The sequence below is a fragment of the Panthera onca genome, chromosome Y (genome assembly GCF_046562875.1).
Source record: "Panthera onca isolate mPanOnc1 chromosome Y, mPanOnc1 haplotype 2, whole genome shotgun sequence".
NCBI classification, from domain to species: Eukaryota; Metazoa; Chordata; class Mammalia; order Carnivora; family Felidae; genus Panthera; species Panthera onca.
Window position 1 is genome coordinate 22,030,233 of NC_138358.1, and position 26,927 is coordinate 22,057,159.

General features: G+C 39.3%; 1 protein-coding gene across 18 annotated transcripts in view; it reads right to left on the minus strand.

The window, feature by feature from the left end:
- The window catches only part of LOC145714947 (eukaryotic translation initiation factor 1A, X-chromosomal), a 795,969-nt gene that overhangs the window by 740,973 nt on the left and 28,069 nt on the right, over positions 1 to 26,927 (minus strand). For 9 of the 18 annotated variants that reach the window (XR_014137078.1, XR_014137073.1, XR_014137072.1 and 6 more), the window contains exons 7-8: positions 18,145 to 18,265; positions 17,535 to 17,593 (exon numbers count right to left, since the gene is read on the minus strand). Coding sequence is in view for 8 of the 18 variants with exons in the window: in XM_081794504.1 (XP_081650630.1) it covers positions 17,535 to 17,593; positions 18,145 to 18,265 (180 nt within the window). In the remaining 10 variants the exon portion in view is untranslated. Of the gene's footprint in view, positions 1 to 11,305; positions 14,437 to 17,534; positions 17,594 to 18,144; positions 18,266 to 19,494; positions 19,625 to 26,927 lie in introns of those variants that run through there. The other 9 variants (XR_014137081.1, XR_014137080.1, XR_014137079.1 and 6 more) reach the window with 4 other exon arrangements.

Genomic DNA, 26,927 nt, shown 5'->3' on the forward strand with positions numbered 1-26,927 from the left:
AATTCAACAGCATATAAAAAGAATTATTCACCATGATCAAAGTGGGATTCATTCCCGGGCTGCAGGGCTGGTTCAATATTGGAAAATCAATCAATGTGGTACATCACATTAGTGAAAGTAAGGATAAGAATCATATCATCCTGTCAATAGATGCAGGAAAAGCATTTGACAAAATATAGCATCTTTCTTAATAAAAACCCTCAAGAAAGAGCTGGGATAGAAGGAACATACTTAAACTATGTTCATAAAAGCTATATATGAAAAGCCCACAGCTAATATCCTCAATGAGGAAAAACTGAGAGCTTTCACCCTGAGATCAGGAACACGACAGGGATGTCCACTCTCACCAACATTGTTTAACATAGTGTTGGAAGTCCCAGCATCAGCAATAAGACAAAAAAAAAAAAAGAAAGAAAGAAAGAAAAAGAAAAGAAATAAAGAAATAAAACACATCAAAATTGGCAAAGAATAAGTCAAACTGTAACTTTTTGCAGATGACAGGACACTGCAGGTGGAAAACCCGACAGACTCCACGAAAAGGCTGCTAGTACTGATACATGAATTTGGCAAAGCCATAGGGTACAAAATCAATGTATAAAAATCAGTTGTATTACTATACACCAATAATGAAGCAACAGAAAGAGAATTCAAGAAATCAATCCCATTTACAATTGCCCCAAGAACCACAAAATACCTAGGAATAAACCTAACCAAATATATAAAAGATCTGTATGCTGACAACCTTACAAAACTTATGAAGGAAACTGAAGAAGACACAAAGAAATGGAAAACATTCCATGCACATGGATTGGAAGAATAAATATTGTTAAATTGTCAATTCCAGCCCAAAGCAATCTACACATTCAGTGCAATCCCAATCAAAATTGCACCGGCATTCTACTCAAAGCTAGAACAAACAATCCTAAAATTTGCGTGGAACCACACAAGACCCCGAACAGTCAAAGTAATATTGAAAAAGAAAACCAAAGCAGGAGGCATCACAACTCTAGACTTTAGCCCCTACTACAAAGCTGTAATCATCAAGACAGTATGGTATTGGCACAAAAACAGACACATAGGACCAATGGAATAGAACAGAGAACCCAGGATTGGACCCACAAATGTAGGGCCAAGTAATCTTTGACAAAGCAGGAGAGAGGATCCAATGGAAAAAAAAGACATGAAAAATTACATATTAACGAATGGTGCTGCAAGAACTGGACAGCAACATGCAGAATGACACTAGACCACTTTCTTACACCATATACAAAAATAAACTCAAAATGGATGAAAGATCTAAATGTGAGACAGGAAACCATCAAAACCCTAGAGGAGAAAGCAGGCAACAACCTCTTTGACCTCAGCCGCAGTAATTTCTTACTCTACACATCTCCAAAGGCAAGGACATTAAAAGCAAAAATGAACTATTGTGACCTCATCAAGATAAAAAGGTTCTGCACTGCAAAGGAAACAATCAACAAAACTAAAAGGCAACCGACAGAATGGGAAAAGATATTTACAAATGACATATCAGATAAAGGGTTAGTATCCAAAATCTCTAAAGAACTTACCAACCAACACCCGAAAACAAATAATCCAGTGAAGAAATGGGCAGAAGACATGAATAGACACTTTTCCAAAGAAGACATCCAGATGGCCACCAGACACATGAACACATCCAGATGGCCACCAGACTCAGAACTCATGTTCAGAGAAATACAAATCAAAATCATATTGAAATACCACCTCACACCAGTCAGAGTGACTAAAATTAACAACTCAGGCAACAACAGATGCCGGTGAGGATGTGGAGAAACAGGAACCCTCTTGCACTATTGGTGGGAATGCAAACTGGTGCAGCTGCTCTGGAAAACAGTGTGGGGGTTCCTCAAAAATTAAAAATAGAACTACCCTATGACCCACCAATAGCACTACTAGGAATCTGCCCAAAGGACACAGGAGTGCTGATGCATAGGGGCACATGTACCCCAATGTTTACAGTAGTGCTTTCAACAATTGCCAAATTATGGAAAGAGCCTAAATGTCCACCAACTGAAGGATGGATAAAGAAGATGTGGTTTATATACACAATGGAATGCTACTTGGCAATGAGAAAGAATGAAATAATGCCATTTGCACCAACACGATTGGAACTGGAAGGTATTATGCTGAGTGAAAAAATTCAGTCAGAGAAAGACAGATATCATGTGTTTTCACTCATATGTGGCTCTTGAGAAACTTAACAGAAGACCACGGGGGAAATATATATAGTTACAACAGGCAGGGAGGGAGGCACATCATAAGGGACTTAAATACAGAGAACAAACTGAGGGTGGATGGGGGGGTTGCGGGAGGGAGGAGAAAGTGGGTTAGGGGCATTGAGGAGGGCACTTGTTGGGATGAGCACTGAGTATTGTATGTAAGCGATGAACCATGGGAATCTAACCCCAAAACCAAGAGCACACTGTACACACTGTATGTTAGCCAATTTGAAAATAAATACTACTTAAAAAAGTAAAATGAAATGAAATGAAATGAAATGAAATGAAATGAAATAAAATAAAATGAAATAAAATAATAAAATAAAATAAAATGAAATGAAATAAAATAAAATAAAATAAAATAAATTAAATAAAGCTAGAATATTTCATGATAGCCTTTAAAAGGTATTAATTTCTTTTTTACATCAGTGTAACAGGCCCACCCTTCAGTTTCTTGTGGGAGTCACTAAGGAAAAATATAGAAAAAACTTTGTGATACTTGGACAGTAATGCAGCAGTAAGGAAGGTCTGGAGAAAAGCATCTTCTCAGTAAAAAATGCTAGGCTTGATCTAGCTACTTAAGGAGACGACAACTCTCCCAACCCCCACAACTTCACAGGCAGGGTTTGAAACCCCACAAAAAGGCATTAGTGAATGTCAATTAAAGTTTAGTGGTTTGCATTCAACAGGAAAAAAAAGAAAAAAAGAACGGCAAAGCCTACTTGTAAAAGTAGTGCTTGTGAAAAGTAGAAGAAATGCCTCACAGTTCCTGTCATTTAAAAGGTATACAAAGTTTTTGTTTGTTTTCCAGGCACCTTGAGAGGGAACACTATAGATGTAATATGTATAGGGAAATAAAATATGGCTAAGTTACTGGAAACAAATCTCATACTCTAGATAACAGTACCTTCCCTGCATTTGCTTGTCACAACAGATGTAAAGTGAAGAAGGCTATATATAGATTGATGACATTACTTGATGAAAACACTAATTCTGTCAAGTTGTGTCAACTTCCAACAATAAGACTATAATGTTCAGAACGATGCCCACTAGGAATCAATAAATGTAGGCTGAAGTCGAGTCTGCACAAGAGTCACCATTTTAAAAATATTTAAATGTGTGAGCTCTACTCTCTATGACTGACTGTAAGACAGCCGTCAGGAAAATAAGGAGTCAGAACATACATATCCAGTCTACCAGGAGATGGCCATATTTGCTTCTACCTCAACAAGACATTAAGTGGCCCTACTAGTTACTGGTTTACATATATAAACACTGGCCTGAAAAACAGTTTTGCCAAATAAACCAGAGTACCCATTCCCCAGAGGACCTGTATACATCCTCCAGCCAAGGAAAAATTCCTATTCTCCCACATCAAACACAATGGGATTAGAGAGAATGTCCATTCAACAAAAGAGAATAAGCATAGAGAGACACATCAGTTCAAACATCCTCCAATTTACAATCTGCAGCAATGATGGGCAAAGGCCATCTCAAAACAACCTCCCTGTTTTTGAATACGACCATAAAAAATGTATAAAGTATTTCTTTAAAAAAAACTCCTAAAAGGTCTTAAAGCTTAGAAAATAGCAAGGAAATTCCAGATTCAAAATGGGAAAAAAGAACTCAGAGCACACAAAGTGACCGTCCAGTAATACAGGAACAGAAGCCAAATACCAAGGGTAAGGGTACTGGTAAAGGTGAATCTAATAGGAGACTGACCCTGCCCACAACCAGCGGGGCCCCAAAGGGCTGTCCTGTCACAAGTACCTCAGCCAAAAGCCAACCTGTCTTCCTAAGGACTTAAAACCTAATGATTCTACACTGCCAGGCCAGCACAGGGAACCCCAAGTGTCAACCAAGAGACACCTCAGACACCATTCAAATGAAATGCAACATGACTTAAAAAGGAAGGCAGGATCATCTTCTCCTTCATGGCATTCTTAAAGAAACCATATTTTTACATACAGTGCACAACACAATACAGACTCACCGGGTAGTGGGGGGCTTAGTTGTTAAGTCTGACTTTGGCTCAGGTCACAATCTCACAGTTCCTGAGTTGAGTCCCACATCAGGTAAGTCAAGCCCCACTTTGGGTGACCTCGAGCCTCACTTTGAATGAGCACAGGCCTCACTTCAGATGACCTCCAGTCCTGCTTTGGATGACCTGCAGCCCCACTCCAGGTGACCTCAAGCCCCACTTCTGGTGAGCTCAGTTCCCACACTGGGTGAGCAAGAGCACCACTCAGGTAAAACATGAGTCCTGGGGGAGACCCATTTCTCTCGCTCTCCTCTCTCTCTCTCTCTTTCTCTCTCTCTGTCTCCCCCTTTTGAGATTCTGTCTCTCTCTGTCCCTTGTTCACTTGCACCCTCTCTCTCTGAAAGAAAGAAAGAAAGAAAGAAAGAAAGAAAGAAAGAAAGAAAGAAAGAAAGAAAGAAAGAAAGAAAGAAAGAAAGAAAGAAAGAAAAGAAAGAAAGAAATTTTGAGAGGGAGAGAGAGAAGGAGACGGAGAAGGAGTGGGAGAGGAAAACTACCTACAACAGTCAGGCTCACACAGACCTCAGAACTTGAAACTAGTGAAAAGATATCTTCAAGGACAAAAAGAATCTTGCAGAAGTGACCAAGTAGATGTGAAAAACAATCATAAAAATATCTTTCAGAAAATAAATAAGGCAATGAATGAAATTAAGAACCAAGTGGAATGGGTTTAAGGGATGTATTTATTTACACACTCAAGTTGAAAAGAAAATTAGAAATGGAAGCTACTGAGAAGAAACTGCTGAGAACTCACCATGGAAAGCAAAGCAAAACAAAACAAACAAACAAACAACAATCACAAAAACAGAAGAGTAGATGAGTCAGACTAAGTGAAAAGGTCTAATACAGGTAAAATCCAAGTCCTAAATCATAATTATAAATACATAATCTTCCAAAATAAGGCCAGAAACCTGCCATTTGCCAATAGGGTATAAGGGAGAGAAGTGTGGAATTCTCAAGCCCTTCTTCTTCCCTAGAAAAGGACAAAAAAGCTAAGTACTTCTGACCTTTGGTGATTTCAATATTCATGCTGTAATTTCAACAGTAACCATTAAAATAACAGTGAGAAATGGCTTAAATTCACCAAGGAAAGAGAAATAAAAGACAGCATCATTAAAAAAAACTAGCCAATCCAAAAGATGTGAAATGCGGCAGGGGAAAAAAACTGTACTCAAAAGCATGGACAAGTAGAAAGCACCACTGAAAAGTAACATGCATCAACAGATTACATCAACTTTAAATGGGCAACACAAAAAGCCAGAAGTATAGTGTATTGAAAACACAAATATAGCTCAGGTTTATCACCATTTAGCTATGACCTACAGATACCATAAAAGTGAAAACGAACTTAAAAACACTATGTGAATACTAAACAAAAGGATAAAATTCATGGGAGATATAGTACTTTTAATTTGCATGTCTTAACAGTCACAAAGTAGTTAAGTGTGAAACTAGCAAATATACAAGGAGAAATGGCCCAAACTGAATTCCTTGAAGGAGAATTTAACAGATAAATTGGAAGTGATCTGGAATTGATAGAATAAGCAGATAAAACAAGCTGCAGCAAAACAGAAGAGTACAAGAAAACAACTGATAAACTAGGCTACTGAACATAAATAGAACATTGCACCCAACATGTCTGGCTTTATATACAATTAGGAACTGAAAATGTATCCGCCATGCCAACCTCTTTGGCCAGGGGAAGAGCGAGCAAGAGTCTTGAACTTGCTGGGAGGTGAAGGTGACTCAATGATAAGTAGGGGTGTGTGTGTGTGTGTGTGTGTGTGTGTGTGTGTGTGTGTGTGTGTGTGTGTGTGTATGTGTGTAGGATGCTACATTTGAGTGCACAGTTATGCATTTGTGCTTCTGTTTCCACAAATGGATGTGTATCTGCCCACAAATGAATGGTTTTGCCCATAAGTTGAGGAGACAAATGTCTGGTAGGTAAAAATATAACTAGGCATGCAACAAGGTCACAAAAGTTTCTACTGTCACAAAAGAAACTACTGAATGTCCACCCAGTTTGGCTCTAAGCATGGTAGATCGGAATCAAGAATTCACTTCCTCAGATGAGACTTCTTTGATTACACATTTCTAGATTTGCTTTTTTTCCTAGATGACATAATACTCTACATGGAAAGCCTGAAAGACCCCACCAAAAAGCTGCTAGAACTGATAACATGAATCCAGCAAAGCCGCAGGGTACAAAGATCAACGTATAGAAATTAGTTGCATTTCTATACATCAATAATGAAACAACAGACAGAATTACCAAGGAATTGATCCTGTTTATAATTACGTTGTTTATAATTATATTAGAAACCATAAAATAGGAATAAACCTAACCAAAGAGGTAAAAGATCTGTATGCTGAAAACTACACAAAGCTTATGAAAGAAACTGAAGAAGACACAAAGAAATGGAAAAGCGGTCCATGCACTGGAAGACGACAAGCTTGTTAAAATGTTGACACTACCCAAAGCAATCTACACATTGAGATAATAGCAGCTTTCTTCACAGAGCTACTTTCTTTTAGGAACAAACAATGCTAAAATTTGTATGGAACCAGAAAAGAAATGAATAGCAAAAGATAACATTGAAAAAGAAGACCAAAGGTGGAGTCACCACAACCACAAACTTTAGCCTGCACTGCAAAGCTGTAAGCATCAAGACAGGATGGTATTCAAATATCATGTAGGATTGTGGGCTGTTCAAAATGCCTCATACCAAGTACATGAATAATCAGTCCAATGGTTATCCAAGCCCTACTATGCTCCAGAAGAGATTTTTTGGGGGTTTCAAATGGTACACTATGCTAGTTCAAATAAGTATAATACATTTGTGTAGAACAACACCCATCGCATGTAACTCGGGTTCCCCACAGAGTATCTATCACCTCTTAAAAATGATAAAGTGAATAAATAGAAATAAATAAAAATTAAAAAAAATAAAAGTGACTAAGTGGGTTCCCCTTCCAAAGTTGCTACTTTAATCAGCTTATCGAAATGTGAAAGTTACTGTAAACCTCATAGGAGTCTCAGGACAACATTTTGGGTAAATGTAAAGTATGAACAGGGACCAAGAGCCAAACTAGAAAACCTCCTAATGGTGCACACTAAATGGACTCCAGGAGCTACTCTTTTTATCAGTTCCCACATTCCCTCTATAAGTCTTCCACTCCCCCCTTTCTCTTTAGGCTGGAAGGAGTGAGTGAGGTTTACCTGCTTGCGACTAGCATTGCTTCTGGTATGCACAGGAAGTGGGTAAAGAAGAGCATGTTAAGCAAAGTTAACTTAAGCTTGAGCTCTCTGTGGTACAAGAAAGTGCTGAGTTCAAATACTGTCCCCTCCACCTTAGATGTGAGGTGATGCATCCCCTGTGAAATGGGAGTAATTATAGCATATTCCTACACCTGACAGAGCTGATAAGAGGGCAGGATGAGTTAAATGATCACAAAGGACTTGACAAAACAATTAAGTGTCAATTATTTCCACTGTTGCAGATCTAACCCTGTGCAAGGTGCTACACAAATACGAGTCTATTTAATACATACCCACAGCCCGGGAAGGCATGACCACTCCCTTTCCCTTTCCACACCTGTAGAATTTAAGCTTCACTAGCTCAATCAATTACGGTAACTCTGGGCTTTACAAGCCTCGCAATTCCCAGGCCATTTGTGTACAGTGCTGAAGCTTGGCTTCCACCTAGTTCATAGGATGAGAAAGCACTGACCCAGCTGAAAGTCCACGACTACAACACCTATCCAGCCATTATCTTCAGTTCGTATTTAGTTTGTTTACTCTACTAACCCCTTTCCCAGGCCCACATCTATCATCATTAAAATAAAAATCATGATCATCTCCAAGTTTCCTGGGGACACTCAGATAAGCACAGACATAAAAACTGCCTAGCTTCCTGGTCAGAGCTACCTACCGGACCAACAAATTAAAAACCTTACAGAATTCGGGTCACCTGGGTGGCTCAGGTGGTTGAGCATCTGACTTCAACTCAGGTCATGATCTTGAGGCCCTTGAGTGGGAGCCCCATGTCGGGCTCTGTGCTGAAAGCTCAGAGCCTGGAGCCTGCTTCAGATTCTGTGTCAACCTTCCTGTCTGCACCTCCCCCGCTCACACTCTGTCCCTGTCTCTCTCTCTCAAAAATAAGTATCAAAAAAATTTTTTTAACCCTTATAGAATTCAGAGTCCTACACCAATGCAAAAATTAAAGGCACACCTATATGCACTGTGCAAATACAGCAATTAAAACAATTAGGCTGACTGAGCACTTTTCTTTCCAAAGGGAAACACATCATCCTTTCCTTCTACCTTGCTAAAGTGCATCCACTCCCAAATTAACAAGTTCAGTAATTCCAGACTTCTGTTTGGTACTAAATGGCAAAACATGAGAATTCCAAGTCCACACATGCATGTATGAAACACACACACACACACACACGGCAAATGAATAAAGCTTCTCTTTACTGACTGCTGTAGGAAGGCACAGGAAAGAAGTGCTTTGAGAGTTCAGGGCCCAAGAGATGAGTTTGGGTGGATCTGAGTACAGCAGTAGGAGCAAAAAAAAAAAAAGTAAAGCAGACTAAGTGCAAGCACAGATGACTACAGGAATGGATATGCCACCTGATACGTTTTACATAATGGTGGTACTAGGTGTGCTGTCCTTGAAACACTGATTAGAGTACCAGGACATGAAAATATTCAAGTTATGGTATTACTGTATTTATGTACATGAAAACACAGAGTCTACTGAGGTACACAAACATGGACACAGACACAGATTGCCCAGGCTACTGGAAAGAGGTTTTTGAGGTCTACCCCACATCCAAGCAGATATGCCTTAAGGAGACAAATGGTACAAAGCAGGGATATGTTTTCTCAGCTGTCCAAGGACAGGGTCAGTACCTATGAATGAGTGAATGATATGAATATGGAAGTCTATCCTTCTCTTTGTCCTCTACTCAAAGTGGAAATTTTTGATGGTTTTATAGACTACATAAGCCACAGAGCAGCAGGCCAAGAATCTAGGTTTGTTTCAGTGCACAGTAAATAACGTCACAGAGCTGCGGAGGAATACAGAGACAGGGAAAATAAATTTTTCCTACATTCTCCTGGAGACCCAGGGAACAAACTACAGGAAATAAGGTACTACGTGAGGTAGACTTAGCAACCAGTGGGGACAGCCTGGAAAAAACCTGTCCACGTTTCCCTGCCCTACCTAGAAGAGCCACTTACACTTAACTTTTAACCAATCATCAGTAAGCCCCTGACAATATAAGATGCCAGCCACTATCTACTCGTGAGGACCTATCTCTCCTCTTTGCCATCATTGCATTCCCAGTCTTTCAAAGTACCTACCACATCACTTCTACACACTAACCAGTTACTAATCCAGTATTGTTTTGACAAACTTACTGCTATACTACTAGCAGGAATTTTCAGCCCTGGAGCCCTGTTCCATACTAATGACATTCCAGATTCTAGTACTAAAATGGCTGTATCCAGTTGCTGAGATCCTCTCACAATGACCTCCCCTAATCAGAATAAAATCTGGGCCTCTCCAGCTCTGCAAATCCAACTTCATGATGCAAGATCTTTTTGTCCTCTGAATCCATTCTCCAATCCCAGTGTGTCCTGCATGTCACAAGATAGATGATTCATTTTCAGAAACACCAAATAAAAGCTGTACTGTCTAGTTAACAGTAGGTTTACAAATATGTATGAACCTCCCCCGCCCCATAATGGAGTGCCAAACCCTTAGACACTTCACTTCCCGGTTCTTCTTCCCCTCTCCGTTTCCTGGGGCTTATTTTTTGTAGGCTTGCAATGAGCATGCACCAAAGAACTGAAGTCTCTTCGTCACCTTAGGAAATGTCCAGTCAGACTACTTTTTACCTTACGTGGACATAGGCAATGGCCAGGTAAGGCTGTAACATCTGTAGTACTCAGACAATGAGAAAAACAGGGGAGCAACCTGTACATGAAATAAACTGCCTTCTGTAACTGCCCTGAGTGTGCCTATCCATCAGACACCTGCTCTTGCAAGAACATTGATTAAAGCCCCCCCTTCACTGTGCTCCAAGTCTCTGAATCCTTCCGTTGACTGAGCCAGTGTGCATATTTCTCACATTGCATATTTTTAAGATGTGACATCCCCATCTTATTCATCATATTTTAGGTGACTCTAAAATACCTCTAGTGAAAGCTAATCCTGCCCTCTCTCCACCCTAACTCATCAGTTCTGAATATTCCAGGCTAGGCAGGTATAACCACCAGACTATGACCTCAATAATGGGATATCTGTTTAACACTCTGATCCCGCCTGCCACTTTCCATTGTTTCCTTACGTCACTTTCATGATGTAGTCTCAGCTGACTTGGGAAACTTGTCAATAGTCATATAAGGGTAGCAGCTCCTGCTGAGAGTAAGGACAAGGAAAACAGCAAAAACAAATACACCAAAACATTTATTTTACATCTACCCTTGTTTTCATTATCTTTTAAATTTTAAATTTTTACTTACTGTTTTAAATGGAAGTACAGTTGACATACATATTACTACTCAATGCTCACCCCATTCGCAGTCCCCATTTGTCACCATACAATATTACTGACTACTTTCCCTATGCTGTATTTTTCATCCCTGAGACTTAATTTATTTTATAACTGGAAGTCTGTGCCTCTTAATCTCCTTCAGCTTTTTACTTAACCCTCACCCCTTCCCTTCTATCAACCGCCAGCTTGTTCTCTGTATCTATAAATCTGTGTTCTACTTGTACCCTTTGCACATCTTCTCACTGATCAACCATTCCCGAATGGCAGCAACACTACCATCTATTTACTTCTCCACCACAACTTCAAACTTGAAGTCTTGGGGAGCATACATTTCCCTTCAACTACCTAAAAGTCACCGTTATTCACTTCAAACTGCCCCTGGAAAAGGCATCGCCTCTCTCTTCAAAGAGAGGTGACTTATTCCTTTATTTAATGTTTATTTTTGAGAGAGAGAGAGACCACATACACACAGAGTGCAAGCAGGGGACGGGCAGATACAGAGAGGGAGACACAGAATCTGAAGCAGGCTCCAGGCTCTGAGCTGTCAGCACAGAGCCTCATGCAAGGCTAGAACGCAAGAATCATGAGATCATGACCTCAGTCAGTGTTAGACACTTAACCAACTGTGCCACCCAGGCGCTCCTTGGTGCCTCTAGTTCTAAGTGACTTCCCCCATCCTGTGAGAAGGTCTGCTCTGGAACCCTTAACCAAAGCTCCACAATGCATCTCAGTGCTTAAAGCATTCACACATTCCTTACTTGGATCCAGACTTCCACCTCCTGTTCTCCCATTAGGTTCAAGGGGGAAAGGATGTCTTACAACTATCAGGATCCATTTTCCTCACAAGACCCCAAATCATCCCATTCCTGATTTTTGTAGTTGTTGCGCTTTAGTTTGGTTTGGTGGTGTTTGACTGTTCTGTCTCTCCACTAAGGTATATCATGCTGGTGTGATAAAGGTCCCTAGTGGGTCTCAGCCATCGTCAAGGTCCTGGGAGCCTGCAGTGGTCCACTCTACAGTCTTGTGCCCTTGAACCCTTGGCTTGAGCCAAGCTACATAGGACAGTGATACAGAAAGTTCCGTAATTGTCTGCCCACAGAATCAACCAGCAAACAAGCTCAAACATCACTTCCTCAAATGTCTCAGCGTATGGCAGAAGGTCAAGCTCTCAAATCCAAAGTAAGTACTTCAAACTTCTGCTACTTCTTAATATCTTTCAGGACACAGGCTTTTATGTGGTGGCTGATCAGTGTGGTTGGACCAGTGGGTAAACATAGTACGCCAGATATCTCCTTCTCTCTCTCCATCCCTGCCCTTTGAAAAATTCACAGTGACTACTAATCTGTGTGGTCTCTTAAGATGTGACTTCTTTATAAAACCAGAAGAGCAGTCACCAGAGTTGACACAACAGACCCATCAAGCTGGACAACTCAACACCTTACAGGATTCTAATCCTAGTTCTCACAGGTAAAAGAAAGTAGCTCCTTACTGGAGCCATGCACAAAAGGAGAATGGATCTTGATTGAAGTGGTTTACCAAAGCAGTGAGAAAGGTCTGGAGATGGGGGAAGAGGGAGAAACCAACAAAGCAAGGCATTACCTGAATGAGAAAATGCTTGGTCTGCCTATAGACATACTAACATGTTCTCTCCCAAAGAAATAAACTTTGAGAAAAATGAAAAACAAATCAGTAAAACACATAAAGTGAAAACAATTTCTGACTGAATATACTGATAGTCACCTACAGAATGCGGATCATGTTTAGATGGCATTTGGTGTACATACTATAAAGGTGACTGGGTTATGTGTGAAACAGGAATACCTGAGGAATACCTCAGGATCTTAACTACGGGGAAAAGAGGAATGGATACTTCTGGGGTGATCCTGCTTTCCAACATGGTATTCCCTAACCAGAAGAAAGATTGGAATTCTCTTTACAAAAGGGGAAATCCCTTGAAAGTTTCCTCAAAATGCTGTCAAGTGTGGGGAGGGCAGGAGGCAGGATGTCTATTCTGTATCAAGAAAATGCCAGGTAGCACTGTTAGTAAGACACTCACTGAATCTTTAGAGTGCCCTGATGAGAAAGTGTATTATTACCATTTACCAAGAAAACGGGAGGCTCAAGAGAAGTTACACACTTTTGCCAAAGTCATATAATTAATGAACGCGGCACTCAGGACTTTTACTTAGATCTTCATGATTCTTCTATAAGGAAACAACATCCTGTTTGTAAAAGAGTACACTAATGAATTATCGTTCAATTCAGAAATATCCTTATGTGCGAATTCACTCTTATAGAAGTTTTGGTGGACTGTATATGCCTGAATAAACCAACCACAAAGCAGAACAAGGAAATCTGACCCTAGGACCACTAGGTCCCAGACAAATATCCCTGTAGTTTGGTCCAAATTCCCAAGTGGACAGCCAAGTCCATGTGTCTTGACTCCCATTATTCACTTTTTCCTGTTCTGCTGTGTGTGTGAGACACAGTGAAACAGCAAAACAGCCCTTGGGGTCATACACTGAGCAGAAATGCTCTCCTGTCTTCCTGATGCTGATGATGTCTGATCAGAAACAGGTATGATGGTACATCACTAAAGCAAAGATGCTTTTGCCTAGGCAGCAAAAACACTATGCTGCACTGAACACAATAGTATTTTACTAGGCTGGAAATCCTCAATACTCGATGGATGTGCTTGAATGAAAACAACCAACACCTGGACCTGTCCTAGTACGTGTTAGAAGTGGAAGTGACTATACTTATGGCTCCTATGTTCTTGTACAATGGCCATTAGAGACCTCTTTGAGTTAATGCAGTCAAGATTCCAAGGAGAAGATAGATGCAACCACTCAGGTGTGTGCATGCTCTTCCTTCCTTCACCCCTCCCCACACTCACGCACACACACACACACACACACACACACACACACACACATACCCACACACACACACAAATGAATGCTCAACCATCACACATGTAAGCAACCAAGGCATGCTAGATTTCCCATACAATAGCGTAACCCATTTTCCATTTACTTACTCTGTGTCCTTACTCATCATTAGCCCTGCCTCTGGGTTTCCGATTTTGAGAAGGAAAGAGCTAGAATGTAACAATAACAAGAAGGACAAAGGAAAAATGGAAGGATCTTTACTAAATAAGTGACTGGATGCTGCAGAAGTCCTGGTCCAGACCTCAACACCCCTTTGGCCTGAACACCCCTGATAAAGCAAGAATCCCCACCTTCCAAATACTCCCAGGCTTTCACAACCCGTTAAAAAGTATTCAACGCATTGCTATAGTTAGAAAAGGTGCACAAACTGCTAGGACATAACTCTGGAATTCTACCACCTCTCTGAGCTCACCTCATTGAGATGTAAACTATCTCCCTCTTCTGCTCACCCCTCCCAGGAAGACCCAATGTGTCTGTGGAAATTGGATTGAGAATGCTTAAGTCTATGTCTACTATGTTTACTTCATCTCCAATGAATGCATACTTGAATCTGTTTTGGGGAAAGATTATGAGGGGGAGCATTCTTTTGGTTGCAGGATCCCACAGATGGACAAGGTGTCTGCAAAAGAAAATGAAGAGATTATCTGATCTGTCTGGGTAAAGATTACCCAGATTTAGCAGATGAAGTGCCTTAGTTTAGAAGAAGTTAAACTGGACTTTAGTTCTTGTGGGGAAGAGGAATCCATGACAGGAGTTCATTAATCCAATAGAGGGGTCTGTGTTGTTAAGAAGATCTGGAGTCCCCTCAAACAGAAATTTCACTTTGTGCACCTCACACTACAATCCAGGCTCACAACCCAACTCTCCATTTTATCTTTATGCAAGCACCTCTGGCACTACCACCACCTTCCCAGACGCTGAACACACCACTGCACCTTAATTATGTCTAATGCTGTGTTCACAGCCCATCTGAAACATCCCAGTATTCTCTTGCAATTCCAGTCTCGGTTCAAAACAAGCCACTTGCAATTCCAGTCTAAATTCAAAACAAGCGACGCCCATTACCTCTGAACTTTGCTAGATCAATACATGTGTTTCCTTCTACCTTTCTTCACTGTTTACCAGTTCAAGTATTGTCAAGTTCACACTGCAATAGTCTGAGTTGCACAGTCTCAATCTTCATACTTGCTTTTGCTACTTGATTCCAGTATATGTAAAATCCTCACTTACTCCAGGCACGGTGCTATACAGTATATACAGTACACTCTTGAACTTTAGAACCTTAGACATGGTTATAGAGAGAGATGTCTCACTCATAAGAACTAGCCCTCAAAAATCTCTGAAACTCAGGTTCATACAGGAATCCTTTTCAACAGAAACTGTTCTTAAGCTTCCTTTGCAGGGCATCTATTTAACTTTTTTTTTTTTTTTTTTTTTAATCTCCTTTTAAAACACATATGATCACTGATTGCATGATTATCTGTGAAAAGACTGGTACCAGGTTCCCAGCATGTTTACCCTAAGTATTCTGCAAGGAGCCCCCACTCATTCACTTTGTGGTAACTGAGGAAACAGTGTACTATGTGTCAGTTGCACATGTAGCACTTGAAGCAGAATCTGACAGAAATAGGTCATTTACTCAGATCTCCAAAGTGCTCTCTCTGGTAAACTCATGACAAGGGACACAGATTTCTGTTACCCAGGAGTTCAAATGGTGCCAAAAAGGCTAAATAAATAATCCATCAGATGAGTTACCAAGTGCCTCTCATATTAACCCGTGGGGCTGGATATTATCTCCAACAAGTAACTCACATTTCTTCCTGCTTAAAATCCTTCGCATTTTAGCACATTCTCACAAAACTTCCCCCATTTGTCTTTAACTGCATTATCTCTGTCCTCAGAAAGCCAAACCTTTCTGAGTGGCTTCACTACTCTTCTCTAGTCTCACTATATCCACTGAAGACAAACTGTGCCAGGTAGGTATTGTCTATCTCTTCCTTGTCAGACCCTTGTGACCCAAGAAACTTTTAATTAGTTGGGTAGGATTCCTGCAGTACTGTGCCTCTAGGCACTCTGAGCTTATTGTCAAGTGCTGCCCCACCTTCCAGGTTCAGTTTAAGTACCATCACTTACCACCTACCTCTGGGGTATGGGGATTCCTCACCCAACTGCCTCCCCTTTTTGTGTGTCCTGTGGCTTTTACTTTGAAATCAGTAACTTAGGTTCAATAACTTAGCAGCTCTTTTAACTTTTAATATAACTCATTTACAACTAAGTGAATTTACTTACTTGTGATAATTGAATGTACTGCCACTCAACTCCTTTTTTAATGTGAACTACACCGCATTTGTTAATTCTGTTGCCACTGGGCCCGGCAAGCCCACTCTGAAGTGGGGAGCTCGAGGGGCGCCTGGGTGGCTTAGTCAGTTAAGCATCCAATTTGCTTTAGGCTCAAGTCATCATCTCATGGTTTGTGAGTTAGAGCTCTACATCAGGCTCTGTCCTAGTAGCTTGGGGCCTGTTTGGGATTCTCTCTCTCCCTCTCTGTCTCCCCCTCCGCTGCTTGGTCTGTCTCTCAATTAATTAATTAACTAATTAATTAACTAATTAATCAACTAATTAATAATCAATCCATCCATCAATCAATCAATCAATTAAAGTGGGGAGCTCGAGGCACCTGGGTGGCTCAATCAGTTAAGCATCTGACTTCACGTCAGGTCATGATCTCTCGGTTTGTGAGTTCAGGCCCCATGTCAGCCTCTGTGCTGACAGCTCAGAACTTGGAGCCTCCTTTGGATTCTGTGTCTCCCTGTTTCTCTCTGACCCTCCACTGCTTGTGCTCTCTGTCTCTCTCAAAAATAAATAAAAACTTTAAAAGAAGAAACAGAGCTTTTTTTGGGTGTGTCACCGTTTTTTAAACTGCAATCACTCCACCTCCATTCCTGACACCCTTACCACTGTGCACCTATGCACATGTACCTGTGCACATGTGGTAAACTTGTCTCTTCTCCCAGTGAGATAAAAGCCTCAACAAGACAGGGATGGTGGCAGCAATGGTGGTGGTCAGTGTAGCTGAGCATATCCTATGGTATAATACATGTCTAGTGTGCATGAGTCTGTGAATAAGCAGATAGTAAATGATGGAATGCCATAATTCTCAGCAAAATTATGGGTGAGAGAATAGAGTCAAACTTGAAGGTAACAGAGGCTCAGAAAGCCCTCTAGCCCATAGTTTCTAATGCGGATGACAACAGTTTTTGTGTTTCTTTTCTTCTCCTTCTTCTTCTTCTTCTTCTTCTTCTTCTTCTTCTTCTTCTTCTTCTTCTTCTTCTTCTTTTTTTTTTTTGGTACTTTTTTTATTTAAAAAAAATTTTAATGTTTATTTATTTTTGAGAGACAGAGAGCATGTGTGTGTGAGTGCTGGAGGGGCAAAAAAGAGACACACAGAATGCAAAGGAGGCTCCAAAATCACCAAGTGGAAGATTATGACTTGAGCCGAAGTGAGGCAGTTAACAAACTGAGCCACCTAGGTGTCACTCTTAGGGTACTATTTGAAAGAGAGTACAATGGAAGTTTTGTAAAAGCCTATATACTACAACCAAGATGAAAGCCCCATATAAGGAATGAACTGAACACTGCTTCTAGAACGTAACAAACATTAGGCCTGTGCCTACTTATGACTACTTATGACTAGGGAGCAAATAAAATTATACTCACAAAGACAGTCATTGGTTTGTAGCGCGTCCAATGCTTCAAGTGCTTCTTTGGGCTTCGGGCTGAAAAGACAATGATGGGCATTATATTGCCATTAAAAATAATGCATTTAACGTGTCAGGTGGTCAAACCTGGTATTACCAGATTCCGAGAACAAAGCATCGTTCAATGATTCCTCCTGCCAGAAAAGTATAGAAGAGACGTGCACGACTCCTACCTTAGCGTCTGCCGGGAAGACTGTCATTGCTTTCGCAGCCATAGAACACGTTTTAAATAGGTCGACAGGACCTAATCGTACTTTATTGGCAATATTGGGCGAGGCACTCAAGAATGAACTCACGTGTCAAACACCACTAATCCAATGCCTAAGAACTTGGGTGCTAACCGTCAGCGTGGGGCAGTATGACCTCCAGCTGAGAGGCAAGACCCAGCCGTTCTCTAACCCCAGCCACCAAAATGGAATTTCACGGGGCTGCACAAAAATATTTCCACCCAACAACTATGGACTCATAATGTTGAAATACGATCAGCCCTTTTCTCAGGATGAAAGCAGATAACGTTGAATCCAAAGCAGCCCACTTTACTCAGACAAACCGCTGTGAAGGAAAAATACCTCTCCACTTCCCGGGCAACGCCATCCGTGATCCTGAGAAGGAGGAAATCAGGTGACAGACAATTTCAGTTCCGGGCTTCCACTTACTGCAGAAATGCAAAAATTCCTTTTTTTGTATTTTCTAGAGAAACAAGGATGGAACTGAAATTACTAAAATGATCAGATTTCTCCTATTAATTTACCAGTGGTAGTTATGCAACAGAACACTTTGCAGTACAAACAACCTATCCATTAAAAACTATTTTCACTCATCCTCAAACTGTTTACTAAAACTCAAGAACAAGCAGAATATATGATCCTTTCTACTAAATAACCTAATTTCTTTGTTCTAGATTGGTGGTGGTTACACAACTTTTGCAATGTACGAAAACCCTCTGAATCTTACACTTTGAAGGGTAAACTGAACAGCATGTGAAATATATGTCATCTAAAAGCTAAACATTCAACACCCTGTATTGCCTTGTGGGCAGTGGTTGCACAGCTTTGTTAATGCACTTAAAAACTACCTCACAATTCACTTTACTGGGAGGAACTGTAAGTCATGTTAACTTATGACTCAACTCAAAAAACAAAAACAAACAAACAAAACAACACAGTATTCATCAGTCCACTGGTCTAACCCATCTTCAAGACAGCAAGAGCTGAATAAAATCTAGACTCTTCACTGCTGTTTTCCCAGCAGGGATTCAGTTCTTTATGGCTTCCAAAACCATCCTATACATTTTTCTGTATTTCTCAGATCACTTTGATGATTTCACTTCTACTTCTGGATACCTCTCCCAGGGGTGTTACCTTAATTGAACAGATTCCTCCTAGACTCTACAGCAGACAACCCAGGATACCCACTTTCCTATTATTTTTTTCTGATCATTTTCTTTTTTTATTGTTCTCCCAAAGAAAACATTCTTCCCCTCCAAACTGAATAGTACCAAGTAACATTCTTTTATGACTAGATGATTTTCAGGCTACTGTTACTGAAATACATACATGGGCGTGGGGAAATCTGAAATACCCACATCTTGGAAGATTAAAGTGACTTTTAACACATCTGGTTGAGATTCTCTCTAACTGTGCTTAAGTGAAACTCTACTCTAAAAAATGGTTTCTTTACACATCTGTAAGCAGAAAGAGTTTCCAAGTGTGTGCTTACTCTTTCCCACAGGTTCTGTGTAAGGGAAAACTTTGAATGCTCAGTATAAGGAAATTAAATATACTTACCCACTGTATGCCCTTTAGTTGAGTGACACAGTGTTCATGAATAATGGTTACCTTTTAGAAAAAGCATTTACTCCAAAATTATCACTACGTATCAGGAAATGTAACAAATAATTTGGCAAAATAAACTCCAACCTCTGCAAATTACACTCCTCAATCAGGGTCTGGCCCCTCTACGTGATAGATTTTCTTTTTTGAAGAGTAAAAGCAGTTGTCTCAGGCCAGGCAGGCATGCGCTTTTCACATCTCACATCATTTCACGATACTGGAAAAGTCCCAAGGCAAGTAGATTAAATGTATGGGAACATGAGCTCCCATCCCCTTCTCCACTCCTAGACACCTCAGGAAATTGACCATCAGTCTATAGCACCCTGAAAGTCTAAGTATGATGGTCGAGGACTTGGAATATACCTCGATATAATTCATCATTTAAATATGTTGTTGCTTGTGAGGGCCTGAGATTGACAAAAAGCTCCTGTCCCAGATGAGGTGGTCCCCAACACATAGCCAGACAGGACTTAAAGCTAACTTTATTTATATAAAGATCATTTCAGCTACACCGTCCTGCATCAACTAGTGACTTTTGGGGTCTAACAAGCAGCACACTACTTTCCATCTTAGAGGATGTGGTGAGAGTTTCTACCAGGTGTCCTTTTGTGTCACTTACATACAAAAACCCAGTTTGATTTATTTTGCTTCATCAATTCTTCATGTTCTAGCTTTTGTTGATGTGTCAGGACCAGTGAGTGCCCTTGCATGTGCAGTCCTCCAAACACAACTGCATAAAATTGGAATTATTACTCCCACTTTCTTAAACTAATGTAAAAGTAAAGTTCTGAGAATTTAAGTCATTAATCCAAGATACTACAAGAAGTGGCCATCTAAGTGAGAACGAAGGCTTGAATCTTGAACTTTTATACTCCCACGTCCACACTCTTCCATTTGGTAAGTATCACCTTTGAGACAGACAAACCTCCAAAACAAAACCACGTGGATTTGTGTTTGGCTGAGACAATTAGGGATTTATCATATCATTAAACATTGTGCCAACATTGTATCAATGAGAGCACAAGCAGGGGAGGGGCAGAGAGAGAGGGAGACACAGAATCCCAAGCAGGATCCAGGCTCTGAGCTGTCAGCACAGACTCGAACTCACAAACCGCGAGACCATGACCTGAGCCAAAGTTGGACGCTTAACAGACTGAGCCACCCAGGTGCCTCTCTTAAAACTTATTTGAAAAGCAACAAATAAATCCATCCATTATTAGAGAGTTTGATGTTACATAAAGTTTCCTTCCCTAGATTGCTGTTCCACAAACTGTTTATAACTTTTTTTTACATCCATTTAGATTTTTGTCTTTTACATTTTTTCTCATTCTGGAACAATTACTTATTGTATTTCCTTGCCTAGTTTTCATAAACAATTGTTTCCTTTCACCCTTATTATTTCTAAGTAGTTTATATTATCATACATATTTACTAGAATTCTTAACCCTTAAAATCCTTAATTTCTAGTGAAATGCCTAGCAGGCAATTGTGGGATGTCTTTTACACTAGCATTTTACACTAGCATCTTTACGCTAGCACTGTCAAACTTATAAGTACATTATAAATTGCAGAAGCATGCTATTCCTCTTAGTAAATATTTCCTTGTTCCATGGAAAATGTTTACTAATATATTCAATTTCTCTGTTATATAAAGCCAAAACTAGATAAACCTATGTTCAATTATTAACGGTTCATTACTCTATCTTATCTGAAAATGATCTAGATACTCAATGACTATCCACAATTTACCTTAGCAAACTTTAAAGTTTCAAGTTAGCAAAAGATTTAGGGAAACCATTTCACTATACATGCTATAGCATTGCTGAAAACTTCACCAGAAATCTCATTCCACTTACACCTCTCTAAATCCCTTGCTTTTATTTTTTAATATATTTGGATTACTCATGAAAATATCGTAAAACATTTTTTAAAAGTCATCATACTGAGTTATTTTTCTTGCTTGCAAATTTTGTAACAGAAATAATAACATGAACTTACTTATTAAGCCCATATAGAATAAAAGTTGTATGTCTGTATTATGCTTAATGCTGGCAAATCTGAAGGCATACTTTATAAACTTAAAGTGAATTTTATGATTTTTTTTTTTTTTACTGTAAATTAACCCCAGTCACATAAACTTAACAAATATTTGGGTTAGCACCAATATTTCTGCCAGTCTAAAAAATACTAAATTAGAAAAGCCTTTTTTTTTTTTTTTTTTGAGAGAGAGACAGAGACAGAGACAGAGAGAGAGAGAGAGAGAGAGAGAGAGAGAGAAAGAGAGACTCCCAAGCAGGTTTGGAACTGTCAGTGAGATCATGACCTGAGCTGAAGTCGGACACTTAAATGACTGAGCCACCCAGTGCCCCAAAAAGCTTATTTTTAAGCCAAATAAAAATAACTCTATCACAAATTAATTTGAATAAAGTACCCAAAGGGGCGCCTGTGTGCCTCAGTACATTCAGCATCTGAAATTTGGTTTCAGCTTAGGCCACGATCTTAAGATTCATGGTATCAAGCCCTGGGCCAGGCTCTGCAGTGGCAGGGCTGACAAGAAGTTCTAACAGTTGTAAACAATCCTGCCCCTCAACATGGGACCACCCAAACATATAAAACAACAACAAACATAAAGGAACTAATCAATAGTAACACAATAAGAGTAGGGAACTTCAACACCCCATTTCTATCAATGGACAGATCATCTAACAGAAAATAAATAAGGAAACAATGGCTTTGAATGACACACTGCACCAGATGGACTAAACAGATATAATCAGAACATTCCATCATAAAACAGCAGAATACATATTCTTTTCAAGTGCACATGGAACATTCTTTGGACTAGATCATATATTAGGCCACAAAGCAAGTCTCAACAAATTAAAAAAGATTAAAGTCCTATCATGCATCATTTTTGATAACAGTACTATGAAAGTAGAAATCAACCACAAGAAAAACTTGGAAGGAACACAATTATATGGAGGTTAAATGAAATGCTGCTAAAGAATGAATGAGTCAATGAAGAAATCAAAGAAGAAATGAAAAATAATGTGGAAAACATGAAAATAAAAATATAATGGTCCAAAATAGTTGGTAGGCAGCAAAAGCATTTCTGAGAGGAAAGTTTATAACAACACAGAAGAAATACAGATGGCTAACAGACACATGAAAAGATGCTCAATGTCACTCATCATCAGGGAAATAATAATCAAAACCACACTGAGATACCACCTCACACCTGTCAGAATGGCTAAAATAAGCAACTCAGGAAACCACGGCTGTTGACAACTGTGGAGAAAAGGGGAACTCTCTTGCACTGTTAGTGGGAATGCAAACTGGTGCAGTCACTCTGGAAAACAGTGTGGAGGTTCCTGAAAAAATTGAAAGCACTAGAATGCAAAAATTCCACTATCAGGTATTTACACAAAAGATACAAAAATATAGGTTTGAAGGGGCACATGTACCCTAGGAGTTACAGCAGCACGATCAGCAATAGCCAAACTATGGAGAGCTCAAATGTCCATTGACTAGTAAATGGATACAGATGTGGATAGGTATACAGTGGAATATTACTCAGTCATCCCCCAAAATGAAATCTTTCACACATTTTGAGAGCAAAATGTCAATCATAGAAAGACATACGATATGATTTCACTCATGTGGAATTTAAGAGACAAAACAGACGAGCATGGGGAGGGGAAAAAAGAGGGGGAAACAACCCACAAGGGACTCAAGAATAGAGAGCAAACTGATGGTTGCTGGAGGGAGGTAAGTTGGTGAGGGACTACATGGGTGATGGTTATTAATGAGGGCACTTGTGATGAGCACTGGGTGTTGTAAGTGATGAGTCACTGAATTCTACTCCTGAAAACAATATTGCACTGTATGTTGGCTAATTAAATTTTAAATCAAAAAAAAAAAAAAAAAAAAAAAAAAAAAAGAATACCCTAGATAGAATTTGAGGCATGGTAACGTGAGGGTTCAAATTTTATGATTAGTTTCCTGGATGCAGAGGAAACCAAAGCAATGGTGTTGCATATTTTTATGAAAAGCTTTCAGAAGAATTTTCTTTAGAATTCTATTTTAGTAGTGTTTCATTTGTGAGCGATGCAGAGTAGACAGGCCTCTTTATGCTTACCTCTCTTCCTGGTTCACAGTATTAAATACAGTTTTGAAGTGATGGCGATGTTTATAACAACTTTTGGGGGGGATGTTATATAGTGATCTCTTAATTATAAACCTTACAAAATGTCCAAATAATGAGAACTGACACACTTTTGCCTTAAAGAGTATGATCCTGGAACTTGTCATGTAATGCGAAAGGAAAACTTGGGAATGTTCACTGATTTTTATGATTTTTAGTATTGCTTCAGGCCATTAGAGTGGCCTGGATGTGTGCTAAAAGCCAAGCTTTAAAAGCTTTTGCTAAGCAACTATTTAAAGTAAGTCTTATTTCGACAGAGCAAAATTGTTAAAAAGAACTTATAACAAAAGAAAAAAATCATATTTAAGGTTTTTGTTTTAATGGTCACTATTGGGAAATGAAAGTGTCTCCTATTTTGACAAATATTAGAGGTGTTCTATACAACAAAATGTTAGAACAGGAGCTTTGATTGAAATTATGACGTTCAAATTGTTTCAAGTCCAGACATTGTATGGCTGTGTACTAGTCATCAAAGGTCTTAGAAAAATTCTCAATCGTCTTTGAAAGGGTCTGTGTGGTATGATGTCTTCAGTGTGGCCATTCCAAGGTAAGAACTATAAAACATGTGAGATACACAGGACTCTCACAATTCTCATCTGTGAGATTCCTTCCCAAGTGAATTCCATACTTGGACTTGAGAATATTTGGTGAGAATATTTTCTCTGATAAATTTCTCTCTGAAAGCAACTAAAGTCAGTAAGCCTAAAGAGCATTTTGCATTTCCTCAAACGTGCTCATTATCTCAGAAACACAGATCTGATGGATTCTTTCAACTACCTAGTCATTTTGTTAAAATCACAGGATCAGTTTCTAAATGTAGCAACCAAATAGGTGTGACATAACCTCTTTTCTCTATGTAGTCTGTTACATATCAAAGTTTCTAACGCCATCTTTTTGTCTCTAAGAATGAGGGAAGTGGAAAGTACAGATGGAAGCAGAATACAATGTTGGGATAAAGAAAACTGCTACATCTTTTTTCTTTCTTTCTTTTTTTTTTTTTTTTAGCGAAACACTCAATCTTCTACCTTTTCTAATATTTATTTCATGGTAATATTGAAAGTTGGAAAGTGTTTAAATGATGAAACTCATAATTGCTTAAGGGCACTGACAAAATGAGAGCTCTTTAAATAAAGACAAAATTATTTTCTTCAAAGCAGTTTATGTGATTGGGTATAAAAATAAATAAAAAACAACCAGTGTCACCTATAGTCTCCAGAAGATTACAAGAGTCAGCTTTGTGAATTTGGTAGGTAGTAGGTTCAATGTTTTAATTCACTATCTAGAAGTCACTGTAGCTTAGTTTGCACTATACTATGTGTGGAGGTGCCAGGCGGCCTAGCAGCTCTGCCCAGTGTCACACAGCAGACCAGCAGGAGCACCGGCAGACCTAATCGATCTGGATCTGACCAACCCGTGCTCTGGGCTCATTCCAGTGTCCCTGAGAAGTGCTGGCCCAGTGGACTCAGGTTGCTCTCCTCACTCCTCATCATTTTGTAGTCTTCCTGCTTCTGTGGTGGGTTATTTGATGCCTTGACAGTTTTACATAATGGTTACTGATGGCATATATATTGAGTTTTTATATTGAGGTTTAAAAGGGAAACGGTCTCCTTCCCAGAGGATGGACCTGTGGAAACTGAGCAGGTGGATGTCCTTCCCAAAATGCAGATTACTCCCAAAGAATGAGTCAGGTGACATTTAAAACCATGGGTTCTGAAGATGCCCAATTTTCAAAGTCCCAAAGTTCTGAATGAAAAAGTCTTTAACAATGCTCTCCAAACCACATACTTGGAGTTGGAGCCCAAAGGTCCAACTGTTTTTGCTACACTGTTCTAGGTGGAGGAAAGCTCAATGCGCCATCAGTCAGCCCCAGGAACTACAACCAACCCCTCATATGCATTAAGTTCTTACACGAAGGAAGGTGAAGGCTTTGATACTTACATCGAACACCTCACGTATTCAAGAATCTTCACAGATTGTATTGGTCAGGTTTTATTTGTAGGAATGAAGGAACATTCCCAGTTTTGAGCCATTCTTTCATGACAATTCCACAAAACTGAATGTAACTTTATAAATATTTTTAAAAGACATAGTTTTTTAAAATATTTAATATTCTGGTAATCTGATTTTGAATTATAAATGCCAAGATTCTGCTGGGGGTTTTAAAATGTTTTTTTAGTATTTTTTTTAAGAAGGCAAAACTGTACACTTTTAGACTGTTTTTAGGAGTTAATTTCATGTACTGAAAATAAAAAATTTAAACATATTTTCACCCTTATGTTTATGGCAGCATTATTTAAAATAGAAAACATAAGGAAGGATTCTAATGTCTATCAATAGATAAATATCTATTTGTCAATAGATAAATAGATAAAGAAGTGATACATCTATCCAGCCACACACAAAAAAGGATGTGGAATCCTGACATTTATGACAATATGGACCTAGACCTAGGGTATTATGGCTAAGTGAAACAAATCAGACAGAAAATGAAAATACCATATAACTTCACTTACATGTGGGATCTAAAAAAACAAAAATTAATAAGCAAAAGGCACAATCAGACCGACAAACATAGAATAAAACTGACGGTTACAAAAGGGGATGGGATAGTGACTGTGGAAAATAAGAGAAGGGCCGTGGGAGGCACAGGCTTTCAGTTATGGAATAAGTAAGCCACAGGGATGAAAGGCACAACAAAAAGAACACAGTTATATGGTGACAGATAGTAACTGCACTTGTGGTAAGCATAGCATAACATATGGAATTGTTGAATCACTGTGTTCTCCATTTGAAACTAATGTCACATTGCATGTCAATTATATTCAAAAACGTTTAAATGTTATATATGTGTGTAACCATATATATGCCATAAACACACAACTGAATATTACTCAGCAACAAAAAAAAATGTTTGCCATTTTCATTTCCAGAAACAGTTATGAACATAGAATAGAGGCTCTTATGCTAAATGAAAGAATTCAGAAAGCACAAGATAAATACCACATGGTTTCACTTATATACGGAAACAAAACAAGTACCACCCAAAACCAAAACCAAACAAACAATAAAATATACAGAACAAACTCTTGATTTCAAGAAGAGAAGTTGGGAGGGGGTAGGGAGCAGGAGGAGTGAAATAGGTCAAGGGGAGTAAGAGGTGCAAACTTCCAATTATAGAATAAAGTCACTTGGGTGAAAATACCCAACATGGAATATAGTCAAAATACTGCAATAACATTGCATGGTGACAGATTGTGATTATAGAGTAATTAATAGAATTGTTGAAATATCATACTGAATAATATATCTGAAACGA